A 14,778-nucleotide genomic window follows, 5' to 3' on the forward strand; every position below is an offset into this window, starting at 1 on the left:
GACTGAAGGGAGTCGGGACAATGACATGATAAAATGGGATGACAGCTCTCTCCTCCAGATAATGCATGGCAGTTGCTTAGCTCAGAGCCTGGGGACCATTGTCACTGCCAGGACCCGTTGTCTTCCTGGTCGAAGGTAGACAGCATCTACCAGACATCTGATAAACCCTGTCATCTCCCTCAGATGATTCCTGTGTGATTTGAACTCACCATTGCCTCCTCGATTTGATCACAGCGCCTCACCTGGGTTATCTCATCTCCCCCAGCAACTAATGACTGTGCTGTGTCTCTCTAGATGCCCTGTGATTGGGTGTGACGGCCAAGGTCACATATCAGGTAAATACACGTCCCACCGCACGGCGTCTGGATGTCCCCTTGCTGCCAAGAGACAGAAGGAGAACCCACTCAATGGGGCACCCCTCTCCTGGAAACTGAACAAACAGGAACTTCCCCACTGCCCCCTGCCAGGCTGCAATGGGCTGGGCCACGTCAACAACGTATTCGTCACCCACAGGAGGTGAGCTTTGCTGTCTATCATGTGGTTGCTATGATTGTCACCTGCTGGTTGGGGGGAGAGACCCCCAAGGTCTCGAGCAATAAGCACCTTAGATTTCAAGCAATAAGTCTTGCCAGAGAGATATTAGACCAGTTTGAAAGGTGGAAAATGTTCTTTTCTCTATTTCTGAAATTCACTGCTCGACTTTCAGGTACTTTCAAAACTGCTCGTGTCTTTTGTCCTAAAATGTTGCTCATGCCACTGTTTTTTGGATGGTTCTGTCTTTCAAGGGTTTGTTTTACTTCTGGATGGTGACAATGACTCTCTGATTTCGTATGGTTGTGAAGCGTCACTTTACTCCTTGATGTCATTCCCTTCTGCTCACGGACTGGCTCCATTTCAGACCAAATGGTAGATAGTCTGCAGCTGGGAAGCTGTGACTTGCCCCCAGCAGCCAGAAAGAAAAGGACACAGCCACTGCTAAGTACACAGAGGGGAGAGAGGTTTAGAAAAGACTTTGCAGCTTCCCACGTACTCAGCTCCTTCTTCACTCAGCGGAATGCACCTCACCCCGGCCCGTGGCCAGGAGCACCGATCCCAGCCCAGGTGCCGTCCTCAGTCCACCTCAAGGAGAGGACCTGGAGGGTTCCGGCACGCTTCTCCTGGCACTGTGTCCTTCCTGCCATGGGGCGTGGTTCATGATGCAGATTTAAGATCTACTGAAGCATTAGGGAGTCCTGGCGCTCTGCTCATGGGCAGGATGCAAACACAGCAAAGCTGATTCCATTCCCAGGTGCATGTCTGTGTGTCGGAAAATGAGGTTCTCTTCTCCGAGAGTCACACCCGCTTGTAGAGGAACCTGGACTCTTTATCCTTTAACATTTGTTTATTATTTACAGATTTATCTAGCTGTGCCAGGTCTAAGTTGCAACATACAGGATCTTTAGTGGCGGCCTTTGGGATCTAGTTCTCTGACCAGGGATTGAACCTGGGCCCTCGGTATTGGGAGTGTGGAATCTTAGCCACTGGGCCACCAGGGAAGTGCCCCTGAACTCTTCCAGTGGTTTCTTTTCTGATGGTTCTCAGATGCCTGATCACGTTCATAGCAGTGCACCCCGTTTTCTGCTGGGTCTGCACTGTCATCTCCTATTTAGGAAGGACAGCCACAAATCAGGTGAGCCCAGCAGCACAGGCTCCACAGCAGCCATGCTTCCTTCTCACAGAGACTGTGGTATCCCTACTGACATCAGTAACAACACTTCAGTGCTGGACAGTGGTGAGCACATCCCTCAGGTAGAATCTGTGTAAACTCCCGGGTAGTCTAACGTGATGATACGAAGGCCTGATGAGGGTGCAGATACCCTCAGGGCTGTGGATGGAGGAGGAGGAGCTGGAAGAACTGTGTCAGGAAGCTGATGTATCAGGTGTAATGGGGCAGGTGAGCGAAGGTGCTCGGCTGTCCAGCTGCCGGCTCAGCCCCAGAGACACTCCTAAACCCGGAGCCGGAAACAGACGTGTCCCAGGAGGTCTTCGCCCCTGACTCCAGGCTGGGGCCCATCCGCCTCCTGTCCCCCACCACGGTCCCCGAAGCACAGGAAACAGCAGGGGTTCCACATGCAGGACTGCTGGTCCGTGTGGACCTGAAGGCTCCTCAAGGACTGGAGCAGGTCCTGAGTGACACAGTGCCGAGGGACACATGTGTTGTGATTTTGTTTCCACCAAGTGAAAAAACATGTAGCAAAATCCCATTTTTAAAGAGTCAGGTAATTATTCCTCTATAGTTGGAGTCAGTGGCCGTCTCTGGGGGCCAGGAGACAGCTCTTACTACAGGGCTGGTGAGGCTTGAAAGCGTGTTCTGTGTTTGCAGGCAAATGCATGGTAAACCCCTCAAGGCTGTTCTTTCAACTGCAGATACGCATTGTGTGCAGCTATGTACAGGCTGTTTATTTCATAACGTGAAAAAGGAAATTAGGAGCTCAAAAAGTATAGACTGCAATATTAATGCAGAGATATTATTTTATAGAAGAGAAACAATTAAGAGTTTAGACAAATGAATAATTCAGATTTCACTGCTTTTCAGTCTTGCTACTCAGAGAGCCTGAGCATCACCTGGGGAAATTCTCCTTGAGGTGGAATGCTTTTCTTTTATGCTGTATGGGATTTCATACAAGTAATATAATAAAATGCCTAGCTTATTGCCTGGCACATAATAAGCGTTTGACATGGACTATTTCCTTTCCCTTTTGTACAGCTGTATTGATATATGTGCATACATGCAATAACTCATTATAGTAGGAATGACTTTTGCTGGAATCACACTACTGACCGATACACCTTTATCTGTCCTGTTCTCGCCCCTAACATCCTGACGTGGTTTGGTTGTCTTTCCCATCTCTGCCAAAGGCCAGCCGCTATCCAGGTTGCTCCGTCCTGGCTGAGAGCCTGTTCCAACTGAGTTCCTCACACTGTTTATTCCTTTAAACCCTCACAAACCCCATGAGCTACGGGCGCTATGGTTGCCTCCGTTGACAGACAAATCCTTATGCAGGGAAGTTCAAGGACTGCCCCCGTGCACAGCTCACAGCATCAGGACACAAAGCTCCTCTCCTGAGCTAGGTACCAGCCCACCCCTGGTGTTTCCTGGCTCCTTCCAACCACCAGGCAAACACTCCTGCAGATTTCTCTTGGCCATCCTCTAAGGCACGGTCTGTAACTTTTCCCATTTAAGATTCAGCAAAACGAGAATAGTTATGAAACTTGCCTAGAGGACAGTTACCTATGCATGATGTCAGCATTGTGTTTGTTGTTTTTGTTTAGTCACTAAGTCATGTCTGACTCTTTGCAACCCCATGGACTGCCACATGCCAGACTTCCTTGTGTTTCACTATCTCCCGGAGTTTGCTCAAACTCATGTCCATTGAGTCAGTGATGCCATCCAACTGTTTCATTCTTTGCTGCCCCCTTCTCCTCCTGCCTCCAATCTTTCCCAGCATCAGGGTTACATGCTAAGTACTTTACAACCTTGCTTTGCATCTTCATGTTACAAACCTCCACTTTGAAAGAATGGCAACTGAGGTGACGAATGGTGTTGTATTAAATACACAAACACACACACTCATGGATGCTCAAAGCTGAAAACCAGAAGTCCTGGGAATAAATATAACTCATTTATTACTACATGTAACTGTCATTTTATTGAAGATTATATTATGCAAGGACGTCCCTCACATAAATGTGTCACCTGCAATTTCATTATAACAGAGCAGACAAAGATATAGTTTCAAATTGCCTTCCTGTACTTTCATAGCACTATGAATTTGGTCCAAGCCATATAAAGCACACCTTTCCTTCCTTCATAACGCTTGCCCAGACCCTGAATGTGACGCCCGGCCAACCTCCCCTTTCCCTGAGCAGCAGAACTGAGCCTTGTGGAAGACCTGGCCTACTCAAAAGAAAAAAGGAACTTTTTTTCTTAAATTTAGGATTTGTTTCATATCCTGGGAGATACAAAATACCCAGTGGCATTTTAAAAAATTTTCTTGGCCCCGCCACAAGCATGTGGGATTTTAGTTCCTCCATAAGGATGAAACCCATGCCCCCTGCATCGCAAGCTCAGACTCTTAACCCTTGGCCCACCCGGGGAGCCCCCAGTGGCATTTTTAGACCGGAGTCTCCCATCTGTCATGAACTTTACTAGATGTCAATCCTGTGGTTGTGGGGCTTCATTGACCATCCACACAACTGTTCCTGTCACCCCGTGTTGTCTGGATAACCCTGACCCTCAAAGGTAGAGTCAGAGAACTCTCTGGAGGTGTTAGCATCCATCTTGTTACCAGCCTCCCACAGGTCACTTTTAAAGTCCCATTTACCAACTAGACAGTAATCCTGCTTGTGACCCTTTTCTCAGAACACAATAGGTGACATAAAACAAGACAGACTTGCAAAAACTTCCCAGAGAAAAAAAAGAAAGATAATGCAGCTTATAGAGGCCACTCTTTTTTTTCACATCTTCTTTCTTTATTTTATTGGAAGATAATTGCTTTACAATATTGTGCCAGTTGAGGCCACTCTTTATGTGAGCAGTTTCCAAAACAGAATATCATGGTCACAGTTCAGTTTCTGCTTTTCCATTATTTTTTTTCCCTGTGTAAAATATTTCATAATTTATAAAGTCTTGGAAAACCACACAGCCTTCCTTTTTCATGTAGTATTTCATATCTAGTATTGTTTTATTTCATATCATCTTAGTATAGAATAATTTTAAATTCTTCAAAAAATGCATGCACTCTGCAAGCATTTACTAAGGGTTTTGCTTCAGAAATATCCTCTTTCATTCTACCAAATGTCCTAATCTTTGGATGGAAAATGATTGTTTCATGAATAATTAGTAACCAAATTTCTGTGGGAAAAAAATATTTTCAATAGTTGATTATTATAATTTTTTAATTTTATTTCAAAATTGTTGATCCAAAAATATAACAAATGACAAAAAATTAGCGGCTTCTTAGAACAAAAAATCATCTCATCATGTCCAACAGAAAACATGTTTTGTTCAATGTTGTCATTATCATTTTGGTGCAATTTAAATAAAACAGATGAAAGAAGCAGGCCTGAATGGAACAGCTTTATAGGAAAGATATATAAACAGTCTACAAGACAGTGCGCTGTGAGCAATGAGGGCACCTAAATATACCTGCAGCCCCTCCTTTTCTTTTCGTGTCTGGTACGAGGTGGCTCAGTGGTAAAGAATCTGCCCACAATGCAGGAGACATGAGTTTGATCCCTGGTTTGGGAAGATCTCCTAGAGAAGGGAACGGCTACCCACTCCAGTATTCTTGCCTGGAGAATCCCATGGACAGAGGAGCTGGGCGGGCTACAGTCCACATGGCTGAAAAGAGTTGGACACGACTTAGCAACTAAACAACAACAAAGAGATTTTTAAACGAAAAATGATGTTTTAAAAAGTTACAGAATAGCTGCTTCACTTTTCTGTACAGCAGGAAATAATACAGAATTGTAAAACAGATATGCTAAGTCACTTCAGTCGTGTCCGACTCTGTGTGACCCCACAGACGGAAGCCCACCAGGCTCCCCCATCCCTGGGATTCTCCAGGCAAGAACACTGGAGTGGGTTGCCATTTCCTTCTCCAGTGTGTGAAAGTAAAAAGTGAAAGTGAAGTCGCTCAGTCGTGTCCGATCCTTAGCAACCCCATGGACAGATATACTCCAACAAAACAATTTTTTAAGAAAAATTAAAGAGTAAATTCGAAACTTTCACTTACCCAAACTGAATTCGCCATCACAGGGTAGAATAATTATTTTGAGCTTGTATTATTTTGAGTCATTCTGTAAAGATCTGATGACAGTGTGTATAGAGACAGAAAGAACTAGATTTATTATCCATGGCATTTTGACTAATTTAGAGCAAATCTTATTCAAAATATATGGGTACAATTTTACATTTACAGAAAATAAAGTAACTATTGCTAAAAGAAAAAAATGACACAAAAATACAAAATAGTGATGTTTTTAAAAAATTAATTAAATGATAATGATCAGCAGTAGCTATTTGTATTTCAATTTAAGAAAAAATACAAAACATTTACATTATTTGTGTGCTTCCCTGGTAGCTCAGCTGGTAAAGAATTTGCCTGCAAAGTAGGAGACCCCAGCTCAATTCATGGGTTGGGAAAATCCACCTGAGAAGGGATGGGCTACCCATTCCAATACTTTTGGGCTTCCCTGTGACTCAGCTGGTAAAGAATCTGCCTGCAATGGTGGGAGACCTGGGTTCAATCCCTGGGTTGGGAAGATCTCCTGGAGAAGCAAACAGCTACCCACTCCAGTATTCTGGCCTGGAGAATTCCACAGACTGTGTATTCATGGGGTCTCAAAGAGTTGAACATGGGCTGAGCGACTTTCACTTTCACTGCTTTTGTTTTGGGAGATATTGTTACTTTGTGCACAGAGACTGCAGATTATAATGTAATGAGTAAGCAGGCAAAGACTTAAAGAGTATGTAGTGAATACAAAATTTTAATTTTTCTAAGAAATAGTACAGGTTTCACCCACTGGTGTAATTTTCCCTTTCATAGCTTGTCTGGATGTCCTCTCAATGCACAAGCCATCAAGAAGGGCAAGGTCTCTGAAGAACTAATGACCATCAAGGTTAAAGCTTCTGGAGGTAGGAGGACAGGGTGGGGCCATGACCCCTGAGGTTTGGCCCCCCCAAGGGGCCCACATCCAAACCCTGCTCCATGCTGGAAGTGCTATTTGAACAGGCAATAAAGATGCTTTCCTGAAATTTGAACTAAGCTATTACTTTCTCTAAAAAACAATGTCTTGGTTTTTTCCTTATTTTTTAATAAGGATCTCCAACAGAGAAAATCAGGCAATGATGCTGGATGAATTAGGATACACTTGTTGAACTTGTGTCCTTTAATCTTAAAGTGACAGTTTTTGTATGAGCCTGCATGTGTGTGTGTTCCTGGTATGAGCCCTCTATCAAATTTCAAGGTCTGGGCACCCACGTTTGAATCCTTAACTTTTGTCTCACACCCAGAATGATATTTTTATGGTGAATCCAGATGGTTTAATTCAGCATCTCTGTCTTTATTTCCCTGCATGTTTTCCAGGGTCGACCCCCGACACAGTAGCTAAGCCATCCTCCCTACTGGAATCTTCTCATGTCCCTCTGATTCCCGAGTACTTTTCTTGAGTTCTCATCAGCATTTTCTCAGGCATGTGTTCTTCTCTTATAAGATCATCCTGACACATCCTGACACATCTGGGGAGCAGAGGCGAAGTCATTTGCTTTATCGATTTTAGCCGATGGCATCTTTGACACTCAATTCTACACGAGTAGAACTGAGCCAGGGACTCTCAACTGTTGCTACTTTATTTCTCTGAAAGCATTGCTCCATCTTTTAAATCCGTGTGTGACTCTTAGAAACAGTGGCTTGCTTCCAGGTTGCGCTTCCATGCACAATATGCCTCGTGCACCTCACACATCCTCCTGTTGTTGGTGTGTAATGTTTGCGCCAGGTGTGGGCCTAGGAGTAAAGTTGCTGGGCCGTGGAGCCTGTGAGGCCCAGCTTCAGTAGGTGATGCACTGTTGATCCAGAGCAGTGACCCAGGAGGGTAGCAGAGCCTGTTCCTCATCACACAAGTTGTCAATTCCCACCCAGCCTGCTTCCAGGCATTGATCTTACTAAACCTAAATGTTGGTGATCACATTTATCCTGCTGAATTGTCATCTGGTTTAAAGTTGTCATTCTGGACTGTTGAGATGACCTTAGATCCTGCTTCTGGCATCTATCAGCCACTATTCCTAGCTTTTAAAATCTTTAAAATGTACTCATATTCCTCCTATAAAAGAATGATGGGAAGATAAGCCCCATTCATTGAGAGCCTGTTGTCTGTTCAGCACTTTATATTTTTTTGTGTTAATTCTCACAGCATTTTATTGAAGCACAAGGAGATGAAGTGATTCAACTTCAAGAACAAGGGTCAGGCAGCATTCAGACTCCAAAGCTGCACTGCCTTCAGACCGTTAATTTACTTCTGATTAAAGTCCATGAAGAAGCCAAGCTGTGTGTCCCTGGGCTCGAACCCACCTGCCAGGACCCCCCTCTGCCTCTAGTAGTGCTCAGAAGGTCCCTACATTTGGTCACTAATCAGCACAGTCCAGGTGCTGCTGTCCTGGTAGCACTGTGCACAAGAGGACTCACAGGCCTTGGATCTCAGGTCAGCCCTGCCCCTTCCCTTGGCCCCAGCCAGGTGACGTGGTCATGTCGGTGGTCAGTGAGCCTCCTTCAGCCCCTGTGAGGCTCTGGCCTTCATGGGGGGAGGGGTGATGACACCTGCCCCACAGGGTCCAGCCAAGTTCCAATGAGACCTTACTTGTGAACCCATCTGGCAGCAGACCTGGAACACAGCAGAGCTACATTGAACTCTGGGCATTTCTTACCAAGGGAGTCCATCCTGCAACTCTTTGAACCCACTTTCTTAGAATCTTGGACATGGATTTGGGTAAAAATTCAACATTTCAAATTAAAGTCTCACTTTCACTTGTTGTTGTTAATTTTCCAAGTCGTGTCTGACTCTTGGCAACCCCATGGACTGCAGCCCACCAGGCTTCCGTGTCCCTGACCATCTCCGGAGTTTGCCCAAGTTCATGTCCATTGCATTGGTGATGTCATCCAACCGCCTCATCCTCTGTCCCCCTCTCCTTTTGCCTTCAATCTTTCCCAGCATCAGGGTCTTTTCCAGTGAGTTGGCTCTTCACATCAGGTGGCCAAAGTATAGAGGCTTCACCTTCAACATCAGTCCTTCCAATGAGTATGCAAGGTTGACTTCCTTTAAGATTGACTGGTTGGATCTCCTTGCAGTCCAAGGGACTCTCAGGAGTCTTTTCTAGCACTACGGTTCAAAAGCATCAATTCTTTGGCACTCTGCCTTCTTTACGGTCCAGCTCTCACTTAGCAAACCACAAATGAAACATAAGTATACTCAGATTTGTCAGTCTTCTTTTTTCACTTTGAACTGAAATAATCTGACTTTTTACAGGTATAGAGAGTGATGAAGAAATTAGGCATTTGGATGAAGAAATAAAGGAACTTAACGAGTCTAACCTCAAAATAGAAGCTGATATGATGAAACTCCAGACACAGGTAAAAAGAAAGAAAGAGGGAAGGGGGTAAGGATGGGACAAGACCCACCTGGTGCCGTGTCCTTCCGGATCTGCTTCCACGTTCGCAAGTTCTCTCCCTTTCAGATCACGTCAATGGAGAGCAACTTAAAGACCATCGAGGAGGAGAACAAGCTGATAGAACAGAACAACGAGAGCCTGCTGAAGGAGCTGGCGGGGCTCAGCCAGGCCCTCATCTCTAGCCTTGCTGACATCCAGCTCCCACAGATGGTCAGTCTGAGGCCACGGCTCCCTCCCCGTGCCCCCAGGCTCCCTCCCAGGGCTAGGGCAGAGGGGTGGCTTGGGCAGGGGGGACCTGTTGGTTGCTCGGTCCTTCCACTCATGTGCAGTTTCCACACGTCTGGGGGCTGTTCAGTTTGAGCCATCAGGTCAGGGAGACGAGATGCCCCAGCACACAGAGAGCAGGAGGTGAACAAACCTGACTGTGGATCCCATCATCACCTGGAAGGACAGAGAAAGGGGGAAAAGAGCCTGCCTCTGGCTCTCCGGAAGGGGGATGTGGACAAAGGGGTCTGAGGATGAAAGAGTACACTTCCCACCAGACAGCTGCCCCCCACCCCCACATCCCTTCTGTTCTAGCTCAGGGCGGTCTCGGGAAGCTTCTGGCATGAGCAGGGCCTCCCCTCCCCTGCCTGGCCTGCACCGCCTTCCACAGACGAGGTCTCTGTGCTGAGCTCATGCACACATGAGCTGAGGCTGAGACCCCTCCTCAGGAGAAGGGGTGCAGAAGGGGTACAGCTGGGAGGGACCTGACCCAGTAGCCAGACCTCCACCTTGTGTGGCTCCAAGCTTTTCCCAAAGTATGGACAGTCAGTCGGCCTTCCCAGATGGCGCTAGTGGTAAAGAACCCGCCTGCCAATGCAGGAGACGTAAGAGACGTGAGTTCAACCCCTGGGTTGGGAAGATCCCCTGGAGTAGGGAATGACAGTCCATTCCACTATTCTTACCTGGAGAATCCCATGGACAAAGGAGCCTGGTGGGCTGCAGTCCATGGGGTCTCAAAGAGTCGGACAAAGCTGAAGGGACTTGGCACACACGCACAGACAAGTGGTCACACTCATCCCGGTAGCTGAGTGAAGAGTGAGCAGACCAGCCCATCACACACTCACCCCCGCCTCCCCCTGAACTCCGACCACCACACGGGTCCCCTCCCCACTCCCCAGGCTCCAGGGTCAGGATACCACACCCCGTAGACCTGCTTCCTCTTCCCCAGCAGCCCAGATCATGTGACTGGAGCCCCGTGTTCTCTCGTCCTTCAGGGGCCCATCAGCGAGCAGAATTTCGAGGCGTATGTCAACACGCTCACAGACATGTACAGCAACCTGGAGCGGGACTACTCGCCGGAATGCAAAGCTCTGCTGGAGAGCATCAAGCAGGCGGTCAAGGGCATCCACGTGTAGACCGCAGTGCCCCAGCCTTGGGGAGCCCTGCCAACCTCACAGACGCACCTGGAGGGGCTCCAGGCCACCCGGGCAGGCAGTGGCCATACTGCATTTACAATTGCAACATTGCACTAATTATTCCCCGCCCCCCCCCGCCAGCTGACGTTAAAAGGAAAGAAAAACTATGATAGACTCTTTGGATGAAAAAGCAATGCAGTCAAATATTAGATCTTATTTATTTTCATATGTTTTCCTTTTATTCCTTCATTGCACTCTTTTGGGTTTTTTTTTTTGTACAGTATATGTAAAATAAATGTGACATTTTTATATTTTATTTATTTCTAATCAAAGAGTTTTTTATCTTTTAACTGCATTTTGAAGTCTGCCATATTTTTACAAATGTGTTTATTAATTTATTTTCTGATAGAATTTAAATATTAGAAATGCTATTCTCAAATCACATATCTGGCTGGGTTTAAAGGAGAAGACAAAAAAATATGAAGGAAAATCCTTGTCTAAGGACTGCACTGTGGTCCAGTTTAATTTTTATTGCACACTCTATTCCCCACCCCCAACCCCTTTCACGAGCTTTGTGTTTATGAATGGGCTTGGGTAAAATGCGTGGAGGGAAACAAGATAAAAGGTGCTCACTCACAGGATGTGTGCCCTACAGAAGCACAGTAGACTGAAAACCAGCCTGTTTCAAATTTGTTAGCAATAATTAAATAGAGCAATCAGCAAAGTATTCGACTTGGCTGTCCGGTTTCAGTTCATATGATTTATTTGAAATTATTTCAAGAAACAAGCTTTTAAGCGATGCAGGTTTGTCTATTTGTTTTTCAGGTTGTACCAGATAGTTGGCAGCTCTTACCCCAAGACGAGAAATAAGACTCGATGTGACTGGCCAGGCTTTCCTGCCACAAGGGACACTATTGTAGATTTGTACTTAGCAAATGTAAACGCACCCAAATGGAAAACTGTGTAGATACCATATCCCCTGAAATAGCATTTATCTTACTGGGTTGACTGGAAAGGAATGGAACATACAGTCACACAAGCACGAATGGTACCCGGATCTGAGTCATTGCTTTAAACACTGGCAACATTGTCTCAGCCTCCTGAGGCAAGCAGACAGCTTTCGATTTGACTAAAGTCTTTCTGCAGACAGGAGTGCTGCAAAGTACACACACTCACACCCACAGGCACACAGACATGCTCACCGTCCCGGGATTGAGCTCTCGATCTCGCGTTTCTGGATGGATCAGAGATTAGGAGTTGCTATAGGAAAGGCAATGTCTATTTCAGGGATTGTAAAGTAGTTAAGCATTGTTTCAGAAGTTTTTTTATATTTATTTTTTTTAAGAGAAAGGTATAGACAACCAGCTAAACTGCCTTTTTGCTGTGCACACCCCGGGTGTGCGACGTGCCTCCGTGTAAATGGGCTTGATTTCTGTGCTGTAACAAAGTGTTTATTTTTCTTAGCAACATGGATGTGTATGTGGACTGGATGCCATGGCGCTCGCAGGCTTGCTGTTTTCCACTGTTCCTGCACCAGCTGAAGCGCCATGCACGGTAATTCCCCCCACCATGATGCTAGTCACTGTTCTGTATCAAGTGGGGCTTATCTTTGGTTTGGCATTCATTGAAATCCTTGACTCTTAGTCTAGTGCAAATGAGATGTCTGTTCTTAGGTAGGAGTGGTGGGTATTTAAAAATCAACTTTAAGAAAAAAGAGCTAACGCGTGTGCTGTCTATTATAAATGGGACACCAAACGAAATTTTCTATTAAAGTTATGTATTTACAAACATTTTGCTATACAGTCCTCGATAGATGCATACAAATGAGTTCACTTATTACAAAGACAAAGGTTTAATTTGCTAAATATTTTAACGAGTTTGTTATATATTTTATTTAATTTAAAAGAAATCTTTTACCGACCTATGTATTTATTACCATAATTTACTGCGATTCAGGTTCATTGATTTGTGTTCATGTAGTTTAAACAGGATGGTTTTGTGAAGGATGTTTGTTTTTATTTGCCTCCTTTGTACTTGGTCTGTTTTGTAACGTGCACTGAATTTTTGTTTCTTTCCATGATGTTAATGATCGATACTGTAAATTGGGTCTTTTGTAAACAAACAAACAAAAAGGCAATGATGTATGCATTTTTTTAATTTGAAGTAGTTTGTATACAGTTTCTTCAAACAATTAATATTTCTTACATCAAAGCAACCGATTGTGTTCAGTGCTGTACATTTGGTGTATGGTAGGAAATAAAAATGGAAAAGTTTCACTGTGGTCTTTCTCAAGCTGCTATATAGAGATGCTTGTGACCAGCTCATGATAAACACTGTCCCCGCCCCCCCCCCCGCCCCAGGAGCTCAGTGGGGGGGAAGGGGAGGGCACCCCTGAACCTCTGAGTCATTCTGATTCTTTGGGGTCCATCAGCCAGTCTACTTGGATTGTTTTCTCACCCCAAGTGGAGAGGACTTTTGCCAGCTGCTATGCCATCCCAGCCTGGGTTCCAGTAAATGCACATACAGAAGGGCGGCTGCCTCTGATGTCAGGAAACCTTTGCTGGAAATTCACCCGCATCTGGTGAGCAGTAAGAGAGAGGCCCCATCCTCCTAATGCTAACCCTGCTTTGAGGAGTATCTCTGTGTATTCCTACAAGCCCACTGAACTCAGATTAAAGGAAAATAGTTAATTCTTCACAGCACCTCTTTGTCTTACGTGTTTTTCCTATCTTATTTCAAACAACTTAATTTAATTTTACAGTTTCTTGCTCACTTTCACACATCTCTAGGTTGGTTGCCACTTATACTCAATATAGTTTTTTTTTAAAAAAAATATGTCATCCTTGTGTTAAAGCAAACTTGACTGAAGGAGAGTCTGGGTCCCCAGAGAAAAGACAGATACCTGAGTAGACCTTTGTATCATAGGGGTTGACACACAGCAGTTAAATATATATTTAGCTTGTTTTTTATATATTTTTTAAAATTCTCTTATTTATTTATTTGGCTGCATCAGGTCTTAGTTGGAGCAAGTGGGGGACTTCACTGTATCACTCGGGTTCTGTCGTTGTGGCCTCTGGACTTGCTAGTTGCGGCTCCCAGACTCTAGGCGTGCTGGCTCAATAATTGTGGTGTTCAGGCTTAGTTGCTCTGAGGCATGTGGGATCTTTCCAGTCCAGGCATCAAACAGGTGTCCCCTGCATTGAGAAGCTGATTCTTTACCCACTGGACCACCAGGGAAGTCCCTGTAGCTTGCTTGGAATCACCAGTTGATGTATCTATGAGGCACATGTGATCCATCCTATGAAGGGATCACAAGCCGCAAATATGCTCCGAGGTTCTTAGTGCACCCCTTGCAGAGCACGGGCATCTTGCCGTCCGTGGAGTTTTCCATCCACAAGCCACATATGCATCCCAGTCAGTCGATGTGGCAGAAGAGGAGAAACAAGACAGTATGGCAAGTCAGAGATGTTCAGATGACAGGTGTTTTATCAGAAGACGTGTGTGTCAGGCCCACTCCTGGGGAGTTCAGCCTAGCAGGGGACAAGGAAGTGAGTGACAGGGACACAGCCTCCTGTGGACACAGTGAGCAGGGTACCACGCTGACTCCGATTCCCTGGAAAGGAGTGCTGGTTACAGACGAGCTGGCAAATTGGAAGAAAGACATTGCAGGCAGTGTGGAGAAGCATCTACAGAAGATTTCAATGAGACGGTCATCCACCAAGCAGGTGTTTGAAATATCCAAAAATTAGTGAGAAGTGAGGCCATAAGAAGCAAGAAGCCCAGGTAAGTGGGAGAGGGGGTCATTTTATAAACCACTGTGCTAAAGAATTACAATTTCCACACATAGACTCCAGAATACCAAAGAAAGGTCTGAAACCAAAGAAGGATCAAATCTCCATTAAAGACAATTTTTTTCCATCCATGCAAACAATTACACCAGGCTCCTCTGTCCATGGAATTCTCCAGGCAAGAATACTGGAGTGGGTTGCCATGCCCTCCTTCAGGGGATCTTCCCAGCCCATGAGTTGAAACCGGGTCTCCTGCATTGCAGGCAGATTCTTTACTGTCTGAGCCACCTGGGAAGCCCTACAATTTCTTACCTGAAGGCAACACAATTGTGTTCAGTGCTGTACCTCTGATATTTGGTAGGAAATAAAAACTGATGATAAGTTT

At 45.3% G+C, this 14,778-nt stretch overlaps 1 protein-coding gene across 6 annotated transcripts in view; it reads left to right on the forward strand.

Moving 5' to 3' along the window:
• Positions 1 to 10,689, forward strand: part of ST18 (ST18 C2H2C-type zinc finger transcription factor) — a 58,199-nt gene extending 47,510 nt beyond the window's left edge. For all 6 annotated transcript variants that reach the window (XM_088844614.1, XM_055432012.2, XM_088844615.1 and 3 more), the window contains 5 exons: positions 295 to 516; positions 6,591 to 6,679; positions 9,064 to 9,167; positions 9,272 to 9,415; positions 10,465 to 10,689. In XM_088844614.1, the coding sequence (XP_088700740.1) occupies positions 295 to 516; positions 6,591 to 6,679; positions 9,064 to 9,167; positions 9,272 to 9,415; positions 10,465 to 10,605 (700 nt within the window). In that variant the 3' untranslated portion in view covers positions 10,606 to 10,689. The remainder of the gene's footprint in view (positions 1 to 294; positions 517 to 6,590; positions 6,680 to 9,063; positions 9,168 to 9,271; positions 9,416 to 10,464) is intronic.
• Positions 10,690 to 14,778: the final 4,089 nt, after the last annotated feature.

This window comes from Moschus berezovskii, chromosome 16 (genome assembly GCF_049115385.1).
Source record: "Moschus berezovskii isolate FMDL1 chromosome 16, NW_MosBer_1.0, whole genome shotgun sequence".
In the NCBI taxonomy this organism is placed as follows: domain Eukaryota; kingdom Metazoa; phylum Chordata; class Mammalia; order Artiodactyla; family Moschidae; genus Moschus; species Moschus berezovskii.